The 23,024-nt window shown below is 62.9% G+C and overlaps 1 protein-coding gene across 6 annotated transcripts in view; it reads right to left on the bottom strand.

Moving 5' to 3' along the window:
* MYO18A (myosin XVIIIA) overlaps positions 1–21,298 on the bottom strand; it is a 37,128-nt gene extending 15,830 nt beyond the window's left edge. For 2 of the 6 annotated variants that reach the window (XM_064677447.1, XM_064677445.1), the window contains exons 1-16: positions 21,184–21,298; positions 15,204–16,286; positions 6,501–6,588; positions 6,272–6,381; positions 6,019–6,195; positions 5,684–5,894; positions 5,279–5,421; positions 4,473–4,573; positions 4,320–4,383; positions 4,067–4,211; positions 2,494–2,505; positions 1,805–1,981; positions 1,636–1,726; positions 1,356–1,548; positions 920–1,006; positions 174–315 (exon numbers count right to left, since the gene is read on the bottom strand). In XM_064677447.1, the coding sequence (XP_064533517.1) occupies positions 174–315; positions 920–1,006; positions 1,356–1,548; positions 1,636–1,726; positions 1,805–1,981; positions 2,494–2,505; positions 4,067–4,211; positions 4,320–4,383; positions 4,473–4,573; positions 5,279–5,421; positions 5,684–5,894; positions 6,019–6,195; positions 6,272–6,381; positions 6,501–6,588; positions 15,204–16,211 (2,749 nt within the window). In that variant the 5' untranslated portion in view covers positions 16,212–16,286; positions 21,184–21,298. Of the gene's footprint in view, positions 1–173; positions 316–919; positions 1,007–1,355; positions 1,549–1,635; positions 1,727–1,804; positions 1,982–2,493; positions 2,506–3,671; positions 3,693–4,066; positions 4,212–4,319; positions 4,384–4,472; positions 4,574–5,278; positions 5,422–5,683; positions 5,895–6,018; positions 6,196–6,271; positions 6,382–6,500; positions 6,589–7,129; positions 7,187–7,717; positions 7,859–8,263; positions 8,342–8,537; positions 8,604–8,804; positions 9,486–9,878; positions 9,936–15,203; positions 16,287–21,183 lie in introns of all 6 variants that reach the window. The other 4 variants (XM_064677442.1, XM_064677444.1, XM_064677443.1 and 1 more) reach the window with 4 other exon arrangements.
* Between the last annotated feature and the right edge of the window lie 1,726 nt (positions 21,299–23,024).

Consider the following 23,024-nt stretch of genomic DNA (forward strand, 5'->3'; position numbering starts at 1 on the left):
GGCACTTCACTGGTGCATGTCACAGAGTCACAGAATGGTAAATGGTTTGGGTTGGAAGGGAGCTTAAAGGTCACCGAGTTCCAACCCTCACTCCACGGGCAAGGACACCTTCCACTAGAAAAGTTGCTCCTGGTCTAGAGGACATATTCCCACAGTGCCAGGCTTCCCCATACCTTTCTTGCCCCCTTCCTGTGGGCCGTAGTAGGAGAAGAGCCGCTCCAACAAGGTGTCCTCATTGCCGCCCGGCTGCAGTGCCTCCTCCTCCAGCAGCCACAGCAGCCCCCGCGCCTCGTCTGTGCGGGCCAGTGACCGGACCTGCAGGGACACCGCACTGGCAGCTGTCCAGCATACCACTGTCCCCCAGAGCAGGGATATGGGGTGACACAGGGGACCCAGGCCACCCAGGGAGCATGCAACCTCACACCATGCAAGAGGCCTCCTGCTTAATGGAGACCCAGCAGGAAAAGAGCCCATATAGGACACTCCAGCAGCACATCTCGCTGGGAAATGCAGCGCTCGGGCACCCGAGGCCTGGAGCCACAAGTCCTCCCGGTCTCTGCAGCCACCTCCAAAAGGGACTGGAGGACCTCAGGGATTAGAGAACCTTGGGAACCTGTGCACCCTGGGGACCTGAGCACCTTGGGGACCAGATCATTCCAGGGATCTCAAGGACTGGAGCACCCCAGGGATCACACACAGTCTCCAGGTCCCCTGCCTGCAGCACAGGCAGCTTCCAGGGCAAGCAGGGAAAACCATGCTGGGGGATGCACCAAGGATGTGGGCTGCACACATACTCGCACCCGTGCTTTCACAGCCATTCAGGACAGCCCCTTTCCTTCCCCTCACTACCACCTAAGTGCCAAAATTCCACCCATCTGCTGCCGTGCTGTGGTTGGGAGGAAGTGCAGTGGGTGCTTACCAGTGCCTGGTGTGAGGACTGGTCTACAGCAGCTACGGAGTCAGAGGAGCCGGGCTCAGCATCAGCCAGGGTGAGCTCTATGTTCTCCTGGTGAGGGGGAACAGAGGCAGGTGAATGCCCACACCATGGAGTAGCAGTGATTGGGACCAGGAGCTGGTCAGGGTGTTGGTCTCAATGAGGTTTAGGATGATGTCGCATGCCAAGGGGGGACCAGGACACGTGGAAGGGTCCCCCCAGGCTGTCAGTGCCAAGATGGAGCAGCAGCAGTGATCTCACCACCACCACCACTCACAGCCACCCCATCACCTCCCAGCCCAGCTCTCCTCTGCCATGCTCCACAGCCAAAGAAATCAGGGGGGACACAGAGGAGATGTTCATGTGGGGACAGGAGGGCAGGAAGGGAGGAGGCAATGGCAGCCCTGGGTGTCCCCAGTACCTCCTTGTATCGCTCCAGCTCACGGGAGAAGGTGCGCTGGTGGAAGAGGAGCTGCAGGCGCTCCTGGGCATAGTTGTGGCAGAGCTCCTCGAAGGTGGCCCCCCGGCTCTGCCCTGCCAGCTCAGGGTTCTGCGCCCCAGGGGTGTCCACAACTGTCACCGAGCACACCGAGTGCTGGCTCGACTTCAGCGCCCTGGGGGGGACACAAAAGGGACTCAGCGGGGCGAGTGGATGCTGCCACGCACCCCGCAGCTCTGCCCCCAGCCCTCCCAGCACGTACCTGTTGAGGAGGGAGATGAGGAGGGTGAAGAGCTCGGAGTACAAACCAGATGCCATGCCCTCCAGGCACTCCAGCGCCGTCAGCTTGGGACCTGGCCAAGGCAACCCTGAGTGTCCTCAGCCTGTCATCCCCTGGGGCCCACCCGCTGTCCCCCCAAACCTCACCCTACCTGTTCCACCATCCCCCAGGGGGGACTCATCGGGGCCCTGCCGGAAGGAGGTGGAGCGCTGCAGGGTGGCCTTGGGCTGGTGCTTGAAGATGGCAGAGGAGAGCTCCTCCAGGCTGCAGCCCAGCAGGTACGCGGCTTTCTGAGCCCACTCGTGACGTGCAAACTGCTTCCTCCCGGCTGGAGGGTGGAGAAGGGGGCTTCAGAGCCAGGCAGGGCATCCCCAAAAACGGGGAGCATTTCCAGACAGGCTTAGATGGTCTCAAGGACCCCCAGAGTATGCTGGGGGTGCTGGGCACAGTGGAAGTACATGGCCAGGAAGCATGTTTTGAGGTGTGAGGAGACATACATGTTTGGGGTGTAGAGGAGATGGGGGGTGAATGGCTTCATGCCACTTCAGGGCTGAGCCCACAGCCACACCACGGTGTGTGGAGGTGAGGGTCCCCTTGCCATCAACACCTGGGGACCTTTGGGGCTCTGAGCCACCCTACACACAGGGACATGTCCCTGCTCGATGACACACTGAGCAGCCCAGCTGCAGCACAGCAGGACAGACCGTGGCGGACAGACAAAGACATGGATGCTGATGGAGGTGGGAACAGGTTAATGGTGACATGCAGGGACATGACAGCAGGATGGCGGTGGCACGTGGGAAGGGAAGCCAGAGACACGGGTGGAGAACAAGACTTTACCTTCGTCGGCGTCTGCATTGCAAAGGGCAGCATGCACCATGCGAACAGAGACAGGGGTTAGAAACAACGGCGCGTGACGGCGCGGGGACACGCGGCACGGGGGGCCCTCCTGCCAAAACGCGCCGCCACACCACGCACATGCCAAGCCTGCCCCTCCCTGGGCATTGCTGAAGTGTGTGAGGTCTTTCCTCTGTGAGACCCCCTGCTCTGTGGGCACTGGTGGGGAGCAGCTCAGCTCTGCCCCAGAGCACAGAGAGCTGCTGTCAGATCCAGCTCGGTGCAAGTGTCAAGAAGATGAGGAAATCAGGAGGGCTGGTGTGACTGAGCTGGCTCTGAGCACCCCCAGTGTCCACGAGGTGCAGGGGAGGCTTCAGCAGCAGCACAGAGCCAGGGCTGGGATGTTCCCCCCCCAGCAGGATCTGGGGTTCCCTTCCAGCAGGGCCCCCGTTATGAAGAGACTCCAGAGCTGCCCGAGCATCCCGCTGTGGTGGCTGCGGCAGGGCCCTGCTGCCCTCTAGTGCCCTGAGAGCACCCCATGGGCCAGCACTGCACGCTGATAGCACGCCATGGGCCAGCACTGCACCCTGAGAGCACCCCATGGGCCAGGATTGCACCCCACTGTGCCCCAAGAGCACCCCATAGGTCAGCACTGCTCCCCACTACACTCCAAGAGCACCACATGAGCCAACCCTGCACCCCAGTGCACACTCAGACCACTCCAGTCTCTCCCTCCTCATCCCCAACACATCTGTTCCCCCAGGGCTGGAAATTCCCTAAGTGCAGCCACCAGCTCCAGGTGCTCATTTTGGGGTTGCCATGCCCCAGCCCTCCTGCCAGTGTGCAGCACCACTGGGGCTTCCAGCACTGTGGGGAGAAAAGGAAGCCACAGGGGGAGAAGAGCAGCCCCCAAAGCCTAATTTGCCACCCCCAGGGATGGAGAGTGAAGCTGGTGCTGTTGGAGCCAGACCAAGCACCCACGGTGTGCTCTGGGTGCCAGGGCAGCTCTGCCCCACACCACCAATATGCTGACAGGACTGGGTTGGGGGTGCTCATGGGCATCAGGAACCAGCTGGGGGTCAGGGTTGGTCCCAGCACACCAGCAGCATCCCAAGCCCCCGTTTCAGCCCCAAAACCAGCACCGTGTGGCATCCCCCAGAGCAGAGCCCCCCCCCCATTACCAGCTCCATCTGCCAGTGGCTCTGTGAGGAGGATGAAGGGAGAGGTGTTACACTGGGAACGGGGGACACATGCACCTCCCAACTCCCTCAACCCCAGCCAGGCCCCCTCTGATGCACGTTGGCAGGAGCCAACCCAGAGACTGAGGTGTCCAATTCCCACCAGTTAATGGGACCACCCCAGCCATGGGGACAAAGCTGGGTGCCACAGAACACCCAGGGTGGCAGGGTACTGTCCCTGAGCTGACACAGCCCCCCACATACCCCCAGGACTCGGCTGCACTGGGGGGGGCTGTTTGCAAGGTGCCCAGGTGCCAGCAATGGCTCTGAGACCCCTTGCATTCATCAGTCCCAAACCTCCACCCGTTAATGGCTCCCAGCCTGGAGAAGCTCATTACCTTTGGTGGCCCCAGCAGCTCCCAGGTGGTAAATGGCCCCCAGAATGAGCCAGAAGGCTTTCTGCTCATCACCCGAGATGCCCATCACCTTCATGGCTGCCAGGAGCTTGCTGAACTGCTGGGTCGCCTTCTGCTTTTCCTCTGGCTGTGGGAAACAACAGGAGCCATCAGTCTGGGAGCCCGGCTCTGCCTCCCCCTGCACTCAAACAGGTCAGAGACCCCTGTCCCTCCCACAGTCCCCCACGGCAGTGACCTTGGAGGGGGGCACGATGCCGAAGACGTTGTTCTCTGCAAGGTGGTTGAAGTGAAGCTCAGTCCTGTCGGGATAAACACCATGATTAGCTCCATGTGGAAGACCTCAGAGACCCCCATGGGCTGGGGTCTGCGCCCTCGCCCCCCAGCTCACCGCAGGGTGCTGTCGGAGCAGGCCAGCAGGTAGTAGAAGACGTTGAAGGTGGCCTCTTTGGCCGGGCGCCTGGCCACACGCAGCTTCTCCAGCAGCAGTGTCTGGAGGAGGTGGGAGAGATGGGAACTGTCCCCAAGTGCCCCGCTCCCACTGAGACCCTCCAGCCCACCCTGCTCTCATCCTTGCTGCCTCCCCAGGGTCCTCACAGAGATGTGAGGGTCTCCCTCCCACCACAGGGCACCATGTGAATGCAATCATTCAAATAGCTCACAAGCATTTGCTCTCTGGTGAATACTACTATAGTAGCATGGACCAGCTCTCTTGGACTTTAAGGGCTCTGCTGTCGTCACACCAGAGAGGCACCTGGAAGACAGCCCCTCCGATTTTGGGACTAACTCAGCAGGGACAGGGAGCCCATCTGACCTAGGTGTGAACAAGGACAAGAGAAGGATGCCAGGCTGCTGAGTGCTGCAAGCATGGCTGGGCAGCTGGTGGAGGTCTGCAGCAGAGCTTGCAGCATAGGAAACATCATGAGAATCATAGAGTCCTGGAATGGTTTGGGTTGGAAGGGACCCTAAAGTTCAACAAGTTCCAACCCCCCACCATGGGCAGGAACACCATCCACTAAACCAGGTTCCTCCACGGCCTGTCCTGGCCTTGAACACTTTCCAGGGGTGACAGGGGCATCCACAGCTTCTTTGGGCAACATCCCAGTGAGGACAGACCAACTCCCACACTGAGGGAAGCCACACTGGTAAGGATGGACTGGCTCCCATGTTGGGGGGGGGCCATCCCAGCCCCCTCACCTGTACGGAGGCAGATGCCACCTGCCCAGCCTGGTCGAAGTCCAGAGAGATGATCTGGGAGAAGCGGGTGGCGTTGCCGTTCATGCTGGTGCTGCTATTGCCAAAAGCCTCCAGGATGGTGTAGAGAGCCTGCCACTTCTCCACTGCAGGAAGAGAAGCAGGGCGGTGGGGTGCAGGGGCTGTGCAGCTGGCAGGCAGCTGGAGCTGGCACTGCCGGTGCTGCTGCTCCTGTGCCATGCTCCGCACCATGGCAGCCCTCAAGAGTGAGGCAAAGGCACCGGCGTGAGGCAGTGACAGCCCATGTGGTGTGTGTCCAGCCGCTGCCACGTGCAGGGGGCTGTGAGTGCAAAGCAAGGGGTGTGCGCAGGCAGCACACGGGGACCCCACAACCTGCTGGGGACTCACCGGAGAAGACCTTGCCGGTGCTGCCGGCGATGGTGGCGAGGTACTGGACCAGGTGCTGGCAGTTGGTGGTCTTCCCGCTGCCGCTGGCACCCAGCAGCACGATGGCCTGGTCCTGGCGGCTCATCAGCATGCTGCGGTAAGCGGCCTGGGCCACCGCGTAGATGTGCGGGGACGTGTCCTCCCTGCGGCACCCCTTGAACATGTGCATGACCTGGTGGGGACAGGGCAGGTGAGCGGGTGAGGATCAGCACCCTGCCACCCCACAGCTCCCTCTGCACGATGCCACGGCTCCCAGCCGCCTGTCCCCTCTGGTGTGCCCCCCGCAGCACGGTCACCTTCTCAGAGTACATGGAGGGGGAGCTCAGCGGGTTGATGATGACCATGGTGGGCCCGGCGTAGGTGTGCAGGAGGTTGCCGCCGTAGCGCTGCCGCAGCGTGTGCAGCACGCTGGACTCGTTGAGGTAGAGGAGGCTGGCGAGGTCCTCCACGCGGTCGCACGATGGGGGGTTCGCCTGGCAGCGAGGTCGAGGGGGGCGTCAGGCTGGGAACGGGGATCTGCCCCACTGTCCCCCCGCCCCGCAGCCCTACCTTCTCCACATCATCCTCCTCCACCTCCAGGATAGCTCCATCGTGGTCCAGTTTCACCTTCACCTTGCCCTCGGGCAGGGGACTGCCCGCCTCCGGCCGCAGCTGGCTGCCTGCGAGGGGCACAGGGCACTCAGTGGGGCCATGCTGGCAGCCCCCTGGGGACATTGCATGGGGGATGTGCCGGGGGAAGGACAGGGCATGCCACGTCCCAGCAGTGCCCCTGACTCACCCAAGGAGAAGCCATCCCTGTGCACCAGCCACACCTTCTCGGTCTCGTACCAGGCCTCCTCAGCCGCTATCTGCTCCTCTGATTTGGCCTGTGGAACAGCAGGATGTGGAGTGGTTGTGGTCACCTGCCCCTGCTCTGTCTTGCCCCCTCCCCACATCCCTGGGGCTGGAGGGAGCAGGCTGACTGGCCACGGGCCCTCATGTGGGCCAGCCACAGCCATTCTTCACAAGCGTTCCCAGCCCCAGTTCCCATTTGCCCACTGTCTCCAGGGACCCCAGTGGGCTCGGGGCTGCAGAGACCACCAGGGCCCTGCTACAGCTCAGGGCAGACATAAAGCCAAGTGACCCACAGGCTCATTCACCACAGCCACCTCGGGCAAGCCTGGAGAGCCTGAGCTCCCAAACCGCAGCCCTGACACAGGGCACCCATTCCAGCCACGTGTCAGGATGCAGGGACACTGGGTATGCTGTGGGGACATGGGACATGCTGCAGGGACATGCTGTAGGACACAAAGGACACACTGCAGGCACATAACTTGGGGACACAGGACATGGCACAGGACCACAGCATGGAAAATGCCGGGCTGGCATAGCCGGCACCCGAGAGCAGGATAAGCCCTAAAGCCAAACCTGAGCTGCGGCAGGGACGGGGCCAAGGGGAGCTGCCGGCGCATCGTCCACTGGACCCTGGCAAGGCCGAGAGACAGGGCTGAAGGCGAGAAGGGCTCAGCCCTGCCCCGCAAACAGCACGGAAAGCGGCGAGGGGAGCGAGCAGGGGCAAAGCGCCACCTTGCCACACCCTGTGAGCACTCCTGGTGCCACGGCCACTGCTGTGGACAGCAGGGTGGCATGTCCAGTGCTGTGCTGGAGACACATGGAGCCGGGAAGGATGTTGGCCATGAGGTCACGCTGCCAAAGCCCTGGGGGCTGGGGGTCACTGCACTGACCCGCTCTGAGCTCTGCCAGCACTGCGCGCCACGGCTGCTTCGCCACAAGCCATGCGTCCTGCCTGTGCCAGTGCTCTGCCCCTTCACATCCTGCTCCGTGCCCCTGCCCGCCCCAGCTGTGCCACCTCCACCAAGAGCACCCCCCCGGGATGCCCAGCTTCCCAGCATGGCCCTGCTGGGGAGAGGCACCCAGCCCCGGCTGCCCTGGCACCCTCCAGCCCCGTGGGTGCCGTGGCAGCCCACAGAGCAGGGTGGGATGGGAAAGCCTTACGCTCCAGCACGAGGCGCGGGCGCAGACGCCAGCCCAGCGGGACACAGAGGATGGCGGGGGGTCGCTGGTGGAGGCAGAGGGTTCCTGAGGACGGGGGTACAGTACCTGGCTGGGTGCCGAGGCGGAGGCGGCGGGGTCCAGCTAATGGCAGCAAGGAAGCAGGAGAGAAAGAAGAGAAGGGGTGAGAGGCAGAGAGCAGAAGCAGCATCCTGACAGGCCACAGGGCCCTGGCATGGCCACGATTCATATGGCACCACCAGGACATCATCCATCCCAGCCACCACAGTGTGCCTGGGCTCCCATGGGGATGCCAGCATTTCCCCACCCCCAGGCACACTGGTCTGGGCAGTGATCCCCAAACCCACCAACAGCCCTGGTTATCCATCCCCTGCTGCCACCCAGAGAGGGATCATGGGGTTGGCAGCCAGGCACAGGGGTACAGTCACCATGTGCAGAGCACACAGCATGCCCAGGGCAATCACACGCTGCCCATGCCTGCCCATCCTTGGGAAGGCAACACGCAAGCACCAACACCCCTGGAATTACAGAAGTAGTGAAGATCCTCTCCAGTCGGAGCTGTGCTTCCTCAGATGGGCTCAGCTGGGACGCAGGGCCGGGGGCAGCCTGGAGGCAGAGCACATTAGCCCCGGGCCGGCCACCCCACAGCCCCTGCAGCCCTGGCACGTGGGCATCAGCACAGCCACTGCAAAGGCTTCCCCAGCCCTGCAGCCCAGCAGGGTGAAGGTGCTGACACTGGCACAGCTGGGGTACCAGCAGGTACCCACAGTGCCTGGGGACCTGGGTCCCCACTCCTACACACCTGCTTGGGGGGCGTCGGGGCAGTTTTCACAGGGGTCGGCCGCTTCTCGCTGGTCTGCTGCTTCTTCTCCATATGAAATGGAGGGGAGACAAGGGCCAGCGTGATGGGGTTGCCACAGCACACACCACTGCCCCCAAAAAGTGACCCACACCCACACCACACAGCCCAAAACCACTGCAAACCATGCAGGTGAGCTCACACCATGCTGAGCTGGGGGCACAACCCGCTGCTGGGTTAGAGCATCCCCCGCCGTGCACACACCGGTACCTTGTGCCTCTCCAGGGCGGTGGGTTTCAGAGCAGATGCCTTTGCCGGCTCCGCTTTCCCTCCCGAAGGCTGCACCAGCAGCTCCGGCTTGGCTTCGGTGCCCGGGGACAGGGACGGCTTCGTGTCCCCACCAGCTGGCTCGGGGGACTTCTCCTGCCTGTCCCCCGGCCGGAGCCGTGGCCGGTGCTCCTTGGTTTTGCCCTTCGCCATGAGGGTTTTGAGCCCTGCTGAGATCTCATCCTTGGGTTCCGGCTTGGCACGGGCTGCCGGCACCACAGCGGGGGGAGGTGGTGGTGGGGCCGGGGGAGCCGGGACACCCGCACGGCCTGTCTCCTCCTTCCTGGGGGGTGGCACTGGCTCGGGAGACTTGGCATCTTGCCCTGGCTCCTTGGCACTGCCAGTGTCCTCCCCTGGCAGGACTTTGCGGACCACCTTGCGCACTACCCGGACCACCCTGCGGCGGGACAGGCCCTGGCCGTCGTCCTCCTGTGCCTCGGCAGCCGGGCCCTCCAGCCCATTCACGGCCGCCCCGTTCAGCACCGGCTCTGGGCTCTTCCCTTTTCCAGCAGGTGGCTCAGGGCTCTTCGCAGGCTGAGGTTTTGGGGGTTCAGATTTCGGGGGTTCAGGTTTTGGGGGCTCAGGTTTCGGGGGTGCAGATGCCACATCCTTCGGGCTCTCTGACTGCAGCCACAATGACACCGGTGTGAGTGGAGGTCCAGCCATGGACCCTCTGCTTGGGACATGGTGGTGCCCAAGGCTCTGTGCCCTGCCACGGAGCACAGCTCCTGGCCAGACCCCGGCACTGGGGGACACAGCTTCCAGTCCCCTTCCCCAGCCAACCTACAGCTCCCCACCAGACCCCAGAGCAGGGAGCAGTGGTGACCTACCTTCCCCACATACAGGGACCCATCAACCCTCAGGCTGCCAACATAGGGGTAAAACTCAGTGCTCAGGGCACCACTGAACCCATGACCCTCCATGGTGTCCCCAAGCCCTGGCATGGGGTCTGTTCCCACCAAGGGTGAGCCCCATCCCCAACACAGCTCCACCCTGCCCATGCCCTGCGACACTTACAGGCCCGTCCTCCTTCACGGGTCTTTTCACAGCTAAAGATTTGTCCTCGTCCTTGACCTGAGGGTCAGACAAACAAGAGGAGCACGTTTCAGCCCACTGTGAGGACTTGCTGCCAGAAAACTCACCAGGACCATCACTCCATGCCAGCCCCAATCTGCAGCCCATTGCAGGGAAAAGGATGCGTGTCCTTCCAGGCTTCCCATCAGCCAAAAAAGCAGGAGGAAGCGCAGAGATGCGCCCCAGTTATGGCAAACCCCAAAGGTGGGAGAGGTACATGCTCTGCCTGCCTGGCCTGGGCCCTCTCATCACATGCAGTCAGTGAGTGAGCTGGTACAGAGGCCCATTACTCCTCCCACAGGGCTCTGTCCTTCTGCAAGTCACTCCCCAGGCGTCACAGCACATTTTAAGTGTCACCAGCTAATCTCTGCAGCAGCCGCACATGGGGTGTGCCAGCTCCCTGCTGAGCGGGGCGACCAGGGGGCTCTGGGGGGGTGGATGGTCAAACCCTGTCCTGAGCCGCGTCTCTGAGTGCCACGACTTGGCTTGACACTGCGGTGCATCCCATGGGATTGCCATCACACAGCTCCTGGGTGGCTGGTGGCACCGGGGTGGCTCATGCCGTGTTAGGGGCTGCACCAGCCACTCGCAAAGCGGTTAGTGATGGTGTTAGTGATCGCATGCGTGGCCGCGTCGGTGACTCCGCTCCAAGCTCCCCGTTTGCTCAGCACGGCCCTCGGCACAGCAGCACAGTGAGGCCAGGAGTGCTGCTCCAAACATGGTGCCAGCGCTGGGCAAACTGAGGGAACTGGTCAGCAGCGTGACCCGAATGTGGGGCGCAGGCAAACATGCGAGAGAGACTTCCCTTCTGCTCCCAGAACGCAAACCGGGATGAGAACGCCATGGTGATGTCTCATGGAGCTGCAGCCCTGGCTGGGGAGAGAGGCAGAGGTGAGATGGGCTGGGGACAGCACACAGAAAGCCAAACCATGGCACAGTCTACAGGGATGTGTCCTTCCCCACTTGGGATCGTCAGGAATGGGGGTCTGAGCCCACCTGGCCTTGCTCAGCGTACAAACAGTGCCCACAGGAGGGGCTCTGGGGACAGGCAGGTGACCAGTCTGACACCTGACAAAACTCATTGTGCAAAAAAAGCCCCTTCAGTCAGGCCTCAGGATCATGCCCCCATTCCCCTGAGCAGGCCAGCCTGCTGTAGTAAGCAAATGCCAGGGTGAGGGAAGGGATATTTTCTACCCCAGCTCTCTGCTTGCCCTGACAGTCAGGGTTTATTCTGAGCCTGACCCCGTGCCAATAGCCGGGCAGCCCTGATGGGACCCACTGCCCTGGCTGGCACCCACTCTCCAACCCAAAGGGGTTGTGCCTGGGGCCATCGGGGAGAAATCCCCCTCCCAGGGCCAGGCACTGTGTGGAGGAGCACCCGGCCGCCAAACCAACCCGCCTGTCTGGGCACACACTGCCTTGTCCCTAAGGAATCCCCTGTACCCCATCCCCCCCACCACAGTGATTGATACACCAGTGCCGGGAGCACAGGTTGAACACGGGGGTCCAGAAACAAACCTGCCTATGGGCCAAAGCTCCCAAACCCTCTGCTTCCACTTCCAGGCAGCCTGGCACCCCAAAGATCCCCACAGAGCACCGGCATTGGAGTCCCCAAAACAAACAACCCCCGGCCACCAAAGCGCCCCGGGGGTGGGTTTGGCCTCGCAGCCCCCAATCCCAGTGCCAGGACTGTCTCCCACGTGCCCCCCTCGTGCTCCCCCAAGCTGTGCTGGCCACGCTGGGGTCCCCACCTTACCAGAGGGAGCCAGGAGCGGGGTTTCCGCCGGGGCGAGCGCAGCACAGCACGGTGGGAGAGGCACTAGCGGGGCGGCAGCCGCAGCACGGGGACAGCTGGGCTGATAGGGCCACCCTAAAAATAGCCGAGGAATGCGAGGGCCCCGCTGGCGCAGGCAGCAGCCGGAGGGAGAGCTGGGGGGGACACGCGGGCAGTGGGGCCTCACCACCACCACCGTCACCGCCGCCACTGCCAGAGGAAGTGATGTGGGCTCTGCCGCGGGGGGAACTGCCCAGCCTCCGTCCACTGCCCGCCCGGAGGGAGTGGGGGAAGACACCCCCGGACTGAGCGCAGCTGTGGAACTGGAGGAGCCAGGGAGAGTTCTGTGCCACAAGGGACGGGGTTGCACACGCTCCCGCAGCCCGGGGTGCCGTGGCAGGGTGCCCAGTGTTGGAGCAGTGTGCCTGGTGTCGTGCCAGGCGGCGCAGCCCTGACACTTCTTGCTCCTCCTTTGCCTTTCCCATGAACACAACAGCCCCCTCCAAAATGCTGCTGGGGATGGAGAGCACCCCAGCATGGCGCGGCAGTCCACAGTAAAGACATTTTCATGGCAAAGCTACCTCTGGAAGTCCAAGGTCTCCCTGGAAAGAGCAGGAGCGGGGCAGCAGGCAAGGGGCCAGGGGTCGGGGGCCTCCCTGCGCGGGGGCTGCCGGGAGGAGGCCGGTGGCAGGGAGCCAGGCACGCCGGCATGGAGGGGCAGTGGTGACCGCTTGGGCACAGGCACAACGGGGACCCCAGCAGGCACTTGAGCAGGTCCAGGACAAACCAAACCGACACAGATGTGCCCTGAGCCAAAAAAACATTCCCCGGAGAAGCAGAAGGTCCTGGCACAACCGGGACAGCTGTGCCAATGGCAGGCTGGAAATCCCCATGCTGGGAACGCCAGCACTAGGCCGCATCCCTCTTGGCCCACAGGACTGGCACCCCGTGCTGCACAAGGGACAGGCCACAGCAAACACCCTTGACAGGGCTGGCACAGCACAGCTGAGAGTGCCTGTAGTGACACCAGTGTCCCCAGGCAGTGGGGGCAAGGAGGCATCACCAGGGAGGAGCCCATCTCCCACAGGCCACCTCCACCAGGATGCCCAGCCTGGCCATTTGGTGATGAGGCATTTCTACCTGGCCAGGATATTCCTCTCATTCTCCTTCAGGAAGTTTGTCAGAGACGCACGGGCCTATAGCTGAGCTCACTGGACACAAGACCCATCCCCAGGACCTCTTGGGACCCCCCCACACACTGGGGCACCCCAGTAGCACCAACCCTGCAGTGAGGACAGAAAAAGAGCCAAACCAAGAACTTCCCAAGCATGGAAAAATGGAGACAGCGCCTCTGGCACAATGAGAGTCCCACATCCCCACCCCAGTGCAACATGGGGCACCCAGCCATGCCATAGCAGAGTGGCCTTTGGGACAGCAACCTCCAGGGACCTGGGTGCCCAAGGACAATGGGCACGCATGGTACGCAGGGTCCACCAGTGCAGCCGCTGGATGCCTGTGGTCCTGCTGAAGCACTGGAGTGGTCAGAGACATTTCTGGAATATTTCTGCTGGGCCGGCGCATGCCTGGGCCCTGCCTGAGGAATTTCGCTGGTAAATAAATAAATACAGGCGTGGAGCTGAGCCAGCCCGGCTCCCCTACACCAGGAGCAAGGCTGGGACATGGAGGGGGTTCCACCCGGTCCCCGATGCCCAGCCACGCCGTGCCACTGGCTGGACCCCCCACGCACCTCACAGGACCAACAACCCCCCCAAGACACGGTGGGTGCTCCCCTTGCCCAGCCAGGTTCGTGGGGACAAGGGTGACTCAGCACAGACCCAGTGAGGGGGTTAAACCCCCCATGGTACACAGAGAACCCAGCACCGTCCCACTCCAGCCAGGGAGGGGCTTCCACAGCAACAGCCCAAAATATGTCTATAATTTCCTGTTTCAAAAAGGATCATTTTTATTTAAATTAGGACCAGAAACATTCCAGGGAGCTTAGTGGAGCCTGGGGGAGAGCTGGGCCTCCCTGTGTGCCGGCACCTTGCATGAGGGACCCCTAACCGTACCCAGCACCCCTGCCTGTGCTCCCCAGCACCGGCAAAGGTGTGGTGCATCACACAGGAGGAGAACAGCATCCTGCACCAGGACGTGCCCAAGCTGCAGTGGCAACCAACGATGCCCCACGACACAGTCAATGCCAGCCCTCCAGTCAGCTCCCACCGGCTGATACCGTCAAACCACACCGTGTCCCGGCACAAGGCCGCACACTGCAGCCTCTCCCCTGCAGCCCCAAGGGCGCCGGCATCTCCTCTTCCCCTTCCCAGCCCAGCACCACACTCCTGGTAGGCACAAGCGCCTCGCTGGCCCCCGTGTGCCGGCATCCAATGCACACCTGCCTCCACGCCAAGGTCTGCAGCATGGGCACAGCCGTGCCCCGCCGGCCCCGCGGGGTTATCCGGCCAGGGGTTATCCCTGCAGCACCGCCGGCACTGCCCGGTGACGCCTGCCGGGCTCCGGGGAGGAGCTGTCAGAAAGCCACTGCTCCAGCTTGGCGCAGACTCCACCCCGCAGTGCCGGCATCTGCTCGAGGAGCACATGGAGCCCCTTGGCCACCCTTACTCCATCCTGGCCACCATCCTGTGGGCACGGGGCCCCGCCATGCTCAGCATAGCCCTCCCCGGTGCGGGCAACCTGCTCCACACCCTCCTACCTTAAGGAAGGCCTAAAAATACACTGAACGAGCCCAGTTACACACACTAAACAATGTCACACTGCTGCACCCCCTGCCACCACAGAGGGGGCTCAGCTTTGCAGGCTGTCGGTGTTTGGCGGCCTCTGCCAGGGTGCTGGCTGGCCGGGACACTGACTAGCCCGCGGCAGGGTCAGCAGTGCCGGGCAGCAGGAGTGAGGGATGTGGGTCACCCAGCCATTAAGTTTCTATTTATACACCAGCAGCAGCAGCCGCGCACACAGGGCTGCACTCACCAGCAGCAGCTCCCGGCCCCTGGCACAGTGTGTGCCTGCCCCAGTCCCCGGGGAGGATCCCAGTTGAGGGAGGCCAATGTGGGCAATGGAGCAGGCAGTGTTGTCCTGCAAAGCAGCATTTGGAACCTCCTGGCAGTGAGGAGCAAAGCTCCCTTCCCTGCTGGACAGTGCTTCCTCAGCAAAGAGATGGGGACAGACTTCCCCCGGCAACGCAGAGGAAGGGGGAAAGAGGGCTTTCCTGCAGCCCCTCTGGCAAAAGAAAGACCAAACCCAACAGCACACTGAGCATTTTGAGGGGCAAAACCCACCAGTGACGGTTTGTAAGACCTGATTAGGCTGCACCCCAGCCACAGCCTCCCACTCCTCTGTGCATTGCTCCCGTCCAGAGCAGCCTCAGCACTCCCTGGTTCCCACAGCTCCTGCCAACCCAAACACCCCCGCAAGGACGCTGGCACTGGCAGAACCCAGGCCCCAGCAGCACCCACGGCAAGGACAGCGTTACTCACATCCCAGGCAGCACGGCGTGTCCCCTGGCCGCCCCGCAGCCAGCACCGGCTCAGCTCGCTCAGCTCCAGGATGGGCTGCACCTTCAGCTGCACCGTCTCCCCCGACTGCCGGATCATCTCCACGATCTCATCCCGGGATTTGTTCTCCACGTTTAGCCCGTTGATTTCCACCAGCCGGTCCCCCGGCACCAATCCCAACGCCAAGTCTTTGGTGCCAGCTCCGGGCTCGGCGAAGTGCACGACACGCCGGTACACCTGCCCGTCGGGCCCCCGGTCCAGCATGGTGGTGCGGCGCAGGGAGAAGCCAAAATCGCCGGTGTTGCGCCTCTGCAGCTCCAGCTGCCGTGGGGTGGGGGGCTGGGGGGGCACCAAGGCGGGCAGCCGCAGCTCGGTGGGGAACCTCTTGCCGATGAGCTCTGGCACCCTGGCACGCAAGGAGGTGGCGGGAGGGGTGCAGGGCTGTCCAGGAGGAACCCCTTGCTTGTCAAGTGGGGTCTCCAGCGTGCGCACCTCCACCTGTGGGGAGGGGGCTGCCGAGTGCTCAGAGGGGGTGGAGGTCTCCGAGGTGCTCTCATCCCGGCTTTTCTGGGAGAAGGAGAAGCGTTTGACGATCACCTGGGAGTTCTGCTTGGCCAAGGAGCCAAATTTGGCCGCCCGCTGCAGCACCGAGCCCTTGAAGTTGCCGTCGTCCACCTTGAGATCGTCACTGGAGCTGGCCGTGCTCAGGTGGCCCGAGTCCAAGATGACACTGCCCCGGTTGCTGTCGGAGTCAATGTCCGTGAGGTGCAGTTCGGAGCCGCTGGCCACCTTGATGGGGATGGGGTTGGAGATCTCCAGGCGGGTCTTGGAGTCCCGCTTGGAGGCACGGTTGAGGTTGAAGAAGCCCCTGCGCATGCTCATCTCTTCCAGGCTCTTGAGCTCAGCTGCTGACATTCGCTCCTTCTTCTCCTTCTTTTTCTCCTTCCGGGCCCCATCCTTCTCTTTGTCTTTCTTCATCAGGTTGAACATGGTGGAGGGGGACTTGGGGCACTCTTGCCCCCGTGGCAGGGCGCTGGGTCAGGGTGCTGGTCACGGCACAGCCGCCTGCACAGGACAGAGAGGCAAGGGTGCTATCAGACAGCAGTATGGCCAACACCCACTCACCACCCCTCAATCCACCCCACTGGTCACCCCAGCTGCCATCCCAAGCCCACGGGGTCATGTCCCAGCGTTTCCACCCTCCCTGGGGACAGCAGCACCACAGGGCTGAGACTGCCCCAGTCATTGTGTTCTCACCCCAGCTGGGCACAAAGTCCTAGAGATGCAACAAGGGTGGCCCTGCACCCACAGGGATGTCCCAAAAGAAGCCCAAAAGCCTTGCATCCCCGTGCATGCCCCTGCCAGCACCAGGGCTGACTGCAGGTAAGACCCCCGGCATCTCCTGCAGCTCAGGAGCCGTTTCAGAGCAGCATGGGTGAGCAGCAAGGAACACATTCTGATTGCTTTTCCTGCCAGCACGGATACTCCCCAGGGTAAAACCCCCCATCCCAGCCAGCCACAGCACCACCAGCATCCTGCGTGCCGTTCAAAAGCCCCTTGTTGAGGAAACAGAGGCTCCTCTGCTGCTCATCCTGGCCCTGGCCACCACAAACCGCAAGGGAGAGCCGCAGGCAGGGAGGGAGCCGGAAACATGGCCCGGAGCGAAGGTTGCTCTAATAAACAGGAACCTGTAAAATCACATCCCTCCCAACACTGATAAGTGTCTAATTTTAGCCAGGGCGACGTAGAAACTTGTGACGCCGACGGCGACCTCCAGGAACAGTCGCTCTTTTATTTGGGCATCCCGCGCAGGGCGGGGGGAGCACCCAGCCAGTGGGAAAACTGTGGTTGGGCAGAAACCCCAGCTCCTTCCTGGAAAACCCCACATGCATCCAGTGCCTGGGAGCACCCACAGCCTCACCCCACACGGGGTGCTATGGGACCCGTCTGCCCCTGGGGTAACTGGTAGCCCCTCCCTCCCCCAACCTCCATCGAGTGCTCGGGATGAGGATAAACAATTCCAAAGTGGAGCGAGCGGCTGGCAGCGCCCACGGGATGGCTGACAGCTATATATAACGGGTCAGGAAGCCGCACAGGAACTTAACCTCAGCACAAAGGACAACAGGAAAACTCCCCACGTTTGAAGCATCTGCTTTACAGCTCTCTGACGGGTGTGGGGGTGAGGTTTGGGTGGCCACAGGGATGGGTAGCACTGCCCATGATGGCAGCCCAGGCTCTGCAGGCATCCTGGGGTGCATGGATGTGCTGTGCCGTGCCAAGCTGCACCTTGGCTCCAGCACAGCATCAGTACTGCATCACCATCACTGCCTGGACCATCTCCCTGCAAGAGCACACAGTCCCCATTGCCCTTGAATGCACCCAGTGGGACACTGGGGAACTCAGTTTCCCCTTGGCAAAGCCACACGGGGATGGCAGGAAACTGCCTGAACACTGCTGCTCCTCGGGGCTGGGGCAGGAGCACACAAGCTCAGGAGAGGCCTGGCCACAGGGCAGGTGAAGACAGAGCTCTGCAAGCCATGGCACAGTGCTGGCCCCGAGCATGTGACGCCACCAAGGCAGTGAGGGGAAGCAGCCAGAGGGACAAAGTCGGGTATGTAGCTCTGAGGCTCCTGGCCATGTCCAGAGCAGCTGCCATGACACCACCCAGCCCCGGGGCTCTGACTGCTCTGCCCTCCCTGCAGCACCTGGGGCTTTACCCAGACAAACAGCAGGACCTGGCCAGAGCAGGACCACAAAATTCATAAAAACAACCCAGTTCCTTTCTCCTCTCCCAGAACTGCTGGCTGCGAGGTGACCACTGACCCGAGTCAGGGAACAGCACAGCTCCTTCCCATGACCCACAGCAGGTGCTGCTGTGAAGGGCCCTGTGGCTCTGCCATCACAGGGGCTGCTCCCCACCAGCTCCTCCATGGCTCTGCCAGGGCCTCAGGGCAGACAATGGCAGGGAGGGAACCACCTGTGCCTGTCCCTGTCCCCACACATGCCGCTGGTGCCACAGTTGCCTGGACATCCCTGAAGCTGTAGAAAGGGCTGTACCCCCAGGAGCACCCTGAGCTCACCCCATGGCAGGGAGGGGGCTGCTGGGACCCTTCCCGGGGATCCCCTGGGAGCAGAGCTGCTCACCAGGCAGGTGCTGCTTAGAGCTGAGGCACCGGGAGACAGGCGGCCAGCGCGCTCTTTGTCCTCGGCGGTTTCTCTCCCGGCACACACGCTGCCTCCCAGCCTTTGTACGCTCAACAAAAAGGGGGAACAGCCTTCCCAGCCGCATCACTAATCAGGCAGCACCGGCAGCCGCTGGTGCAGCCACGTGTGCCCCACACAGGGCCACAATGGGCAGGAGCAGGGAAAGGAGGACAGGAACCCCGGCACCCCCCTGCACTGGTCCCCCAGTCCATGTAGAATGCCCTTGTGGTTTGTCCCCTTTTCCCCAAGGAGGCTCCCGCCATGGGGATGCTGGATGGGTGCAGCCCAATGCCGCGAGCAGGAGGTGGCTGCTGAGCGTCTCCTTGCTCCTGATTCAGACCCAACACACCTTCCCTGACTCAGCCCAGGCTCACTCTGGGACTCTTCATGGCCAGGCGTGTTTGGGGCAGCGTGTATGAGCCATGACAGGGGAGGGAGAGGCACCCGCCGGCGCCAGCTGTGCTCTGGGATCGCACGCGAGGATGCTGCTGTGACACCCAGGCTGGCAAGGGATTCTGGATGTCACTTCGGAAGGGCCAAGAGGCGAAAAAGAAGACCCAGCTTGAGGTTCCCCAACCCAGTAGCCCTCCCTGAGCCTCTCAAGCAGAAGCTTGGGGGGGATGCACCTTCTCCCTTGTCCCCCCATCATGACCATGAGCCCCCACATCCCTGCCAGGGCGCCGGGGAGTTCCAGGCAGGGAGGAAGGCGTTCACTGAAACTCCAGGCCACTCCTTCCCTCCCCGAGACGCAATCTCATCCGACACGCTCCCGCGCAGGGACCTGCACTGCAAGTTTCACAGTCGCCTGCCCTCCCCACTCTGCTCCCCGATGCAGTGTTGGCTGTAGGGCCCTGCTCACCCACGGCTTCAGCACAGGAGCTGGTGGCCATCACCTCCTTGGACACACCGTGTTGGGGTGTCCCACACCCCACTGTGCCCGGCTGGGCAGGGACAACGCTGTGCCAGGGAGCAGGAGCTGCTGGCATCGCTGCCAAGCAGCCAGGCCAGCTCCCACACAGAGGAAAGGGGGCTGATCTGCGTGATGGCTCCTTGCTGGACACAAGTTTTCCACAGAATAAGGAAATTTAGGGAGTTTCCAAATCCCTCTGCACTGCCTGCCCTTACAAACAACGCTGGGATGTGTCAAGAGGAAAACAATACCAGATATACCTGAGTCACAGCCAGGATGTGCCACCAGGCTGTCACCAAAGCGGGATATTGGGCCCTCCTGCCACAGGAACGCCATGTCCAACAGCAAAGGGGACCCAGACCGGCTGTGAGGTGTCCCCATGGGCCAGGAGGGTGCACAGGGTGTGTGAGGGGGGTTCAAGCACCCGCCTTGCCCTGAAGCTGGGCAATGACACAGCTCAAGAGGCCTTACAGGGCAAAGGTGGTGGGGCGGGATCCCAGCTGTGCTGACAGGTGGGAGACAGTTCAAAGAGCAGCTGGGGGTTAGGTGGGTTAGCTGCCCCCACACTATCTTGCACAGGTCTCCCCCACCACCTGTTTCTGGCCCCAAATTCACAGCCTGACACCCAGCACAGCCCAGCCCACAGCAAAGGTGAAGGGCTGAGCCCCGGCTCGTCAGCGGGCAAAGTCCAGGGCTGGTGCAAGTGCTATGGGAATGCTCGGCTCCCAAGAGGGATGGGGCGGTGGGTGGGGATCCCCCAGTGCCAGGGCCAGCCTTGGGGTGCAGGAACACACTGCCCTGAGCCCACACTTTCCTGTAATTGACCTAAGTTTAGCTTTGGCACTCATTGACCAGACAATTTGCATCTCACAGGCCAGCTGGAAACCACACAATTTAGGGATACGCATCCTAGCCCTTGCCCGACGCTCCATATATTCCTCTCTGGGAAAATTAACAGGCGCCGGGGTGGCCACAGACCTGTGAGCCCCCCCTGTCTTCAGCACAGCAGTCTGCTGAGGGGCCACCCACCCCTGTCACCCCAAAAAGGTGCCCAGGTGCCAGTGCCTGCGGCCCCAGCACTGATGTGATTAACAGTGAGCTGCGCTAATGGCTTTGGATACAATTCCCTGGCAGTGTGGGAAAGGCCCTGGCCAGCGGGTTCTGCCTGGAAGCAGGACTGGCCCTGGGGAGCCCTACAGTGGGTGCTGAGGTCTCCCAACATGAGGCACCTGACATGAATAATCCTGCAGGGACAGGCTGGCTGCACCCACGGAGGGTCCCTGCCCACTCTGGAGGGGCACAGCTGCCCCCACAGCACCCACGGCTGGGTGCACACACCTCCAGCACCCCCGGCACGGGTGGGACACGCACAGGTGCCGCAAAACAACGAGGGGGTGGGCCTGTGGGCATGGGGACACAGAGGGACACAACACACAAAACACGCCCCACAGCGCAGCGGGGGCACGCACAAGGTGACACGCACATGCAGACACGCACACGCGTGACTCCGGGGGCTGCACACCCACAGGCGCTGCACGACAAGTGCGGGCCATGCGCACACCCGCACCCCGCAACCGGGGGGGTGACACCGGGGGGCCCGCACACACCCACCCACCCACCCACGGTGGTTCTGCAACGCCGCGGAGGCGCGGGCGCGGGCTCGAGCAGCGGGCACGAGCACGGTGCACGGCCCGGCCCGGCCCGGCCCGGCCCGGCCCGCCGCGGGGGGCGATGCAGCCGCGGCCCGCCCCGCGCCGGGAGGTGCGCGCCGGTGCCCCGGCCGCGGTGCCGGTCCTCGGTCCCCGCTCCCCGGTTCCCAGTCCCGGTGGGTTGGCGGGGGTTACTCACCCAGCGGCGGCGGCGGAGCGGGGCCCGGTGCTGGCGGCGGCGGTGCCGGGCCCCGGCGGCGGCAGCGCGGGGCGGGGCGGGGCGGGGCGGCCCCGCACCGGGGCGGGCACTGCCGGCTGTGCGCGCGCCGCCCGCCGCGCCGGGCGCGGCTCCGGTCGGCTCGGAACGGCGGCCCTGCCCACCCGCGAACCTGCGGGCGCTCAGCCCCGGTGCGCCCTGCACCGCCCCCACGGCGATATAACCACCGTACGGACCGGTGGAAGCCCCGCGCCGCACACCCGTAACCTGCCCACGAAGCGGGGTGACCCTGCACCCCCCCGCGCACGCACAGCCCGTGTGCACCGGTGCACACGCGGTGTGCGCACACCCTGCTGTGACACGATGAGACACCGGCCGCCCGCACACCCTGCACGCACACCGGTCCTCGCCGTGCAACACACACACGCTGGGAAACGCACACGTCGTGTGCTCACACTGCTGCAAGCACAGCTCCGAGCATCGCACCGGTGCACACAAACGAACTGCTGGGATTCCCCTTTGCGGAAGGATCTCATCAGGAGCAACACCGGATCCGGCACAGGGAAGGTTCCGGGATGCCGGGTGGAGCCGGAGCGTAGGGAATACAAAGCTGGACATGCAGAGTTGCCTGCAGAGCCGTTTTGCAGCTGGTGCTTCTCCCCCTGCACCTGTCCCCAGGGAGGGCTGTCAGCCTGCAGGGACTGACTGTGAGGGCAGTGCCCGGCTGTAAGGAGGCAGCCTGTGGTTAATAATAAGCATTTCCCAGCACACCCAGCAGCAAAAGCCGCACAGCCTTTGTTACACCCTTTCCACTGTGTCCAGCTTTGAGACGTCACACCAGAGTTGGTCACATATAGTTAGAATCCTGGGACAGATGGTTTTAGGACAAGCCCCACCATCTCTGTGCTGGGTCAGCCTTCACTGGCCATCAGGTGTGGGAGCAACTGGGTCCGGCACTTCACAGGACATGGGTGGCTTAGGGAACAGGGACCACGGGGAGAGACATCCAGAGTTCTTTCCAAAAGCATTTTTCAGGGAGAGCTCCATCTCTGCTGGGAAGCTCAGGACAGATAGAGGGATGACAAGGACAGGGGTCTGCCCCCAGCACCATCCCTTCATCCTCCAACGGCTCCTGTCCTGTCCCAAGGTACCCCAGAGGACTCACTCCAAACCCCTGCTACCATCCACTACAGGCTGAACTGCGTGGTCTTGTCTCTCCTGCCATCGGCCTGTGAGCCTGTCTCTTGGGACACACCTGCCTGGGTGTCACAAGCCCCGCTCTCTCACAACAATAAAGCTGGCTGTGATTTCCAGCCCATGGCACGTGCCCAGGACACAGTCCCACCGCAGCAGCAGAGCAGGACACGTATGGGGCATGGTGGGAGTGAGCTGACAGCCAAGCAAGGAGCCCTGCGCTGGACCCTGGCCCGAGGGATGGGGCAGTGGAGGAGATGCAGCCCTTGCAGTGGCGGAGGACGGCGGCAGCGAGCGCAGCCGCCTGCTTTTGTCACACTCTCCTTTGTCCCAGGCACGTGGCACCAAGCACAGGGAGCCACAGCCATCTGAAGAGCTGGGATGGAGACGGGTGAGCTGGAAGGGTGGCAAAGCCCCATCTCAGCTGCCAGGAGGGTTTTCCGGATGCAGTGGCGAGGGGCCACGTTGTGTGACTGTACCTCTGCCCTGCTCCCCAGCACAGGTGGGTGAACAGCCAGTTATAGCCTGTGGCAGCTCCTGCTTCCTTATCGCACTGAGCAGGCGGCTGTGGGCTGATGCTGGTTGGAACCGCCAAGCTGTGGGACAGTGCAGGCTCCCCGGTGTCACAC

Source organism: Pseudopipra pipra, chromosome 21 (assembly GCF_036250125.1).
Source record: "Pseudopipra pipra isolate bDixPip1 chromosome 21, bDixPip1.hap1, whole genome shotgun sequence".
In the NCBI taxonomy this organism is placed as follows: Eukaryota; Metazoa; Chordata; class Aves; order Passeriformes; family Pipridae; genus Pseudopipra; species Pseudopipra pipra.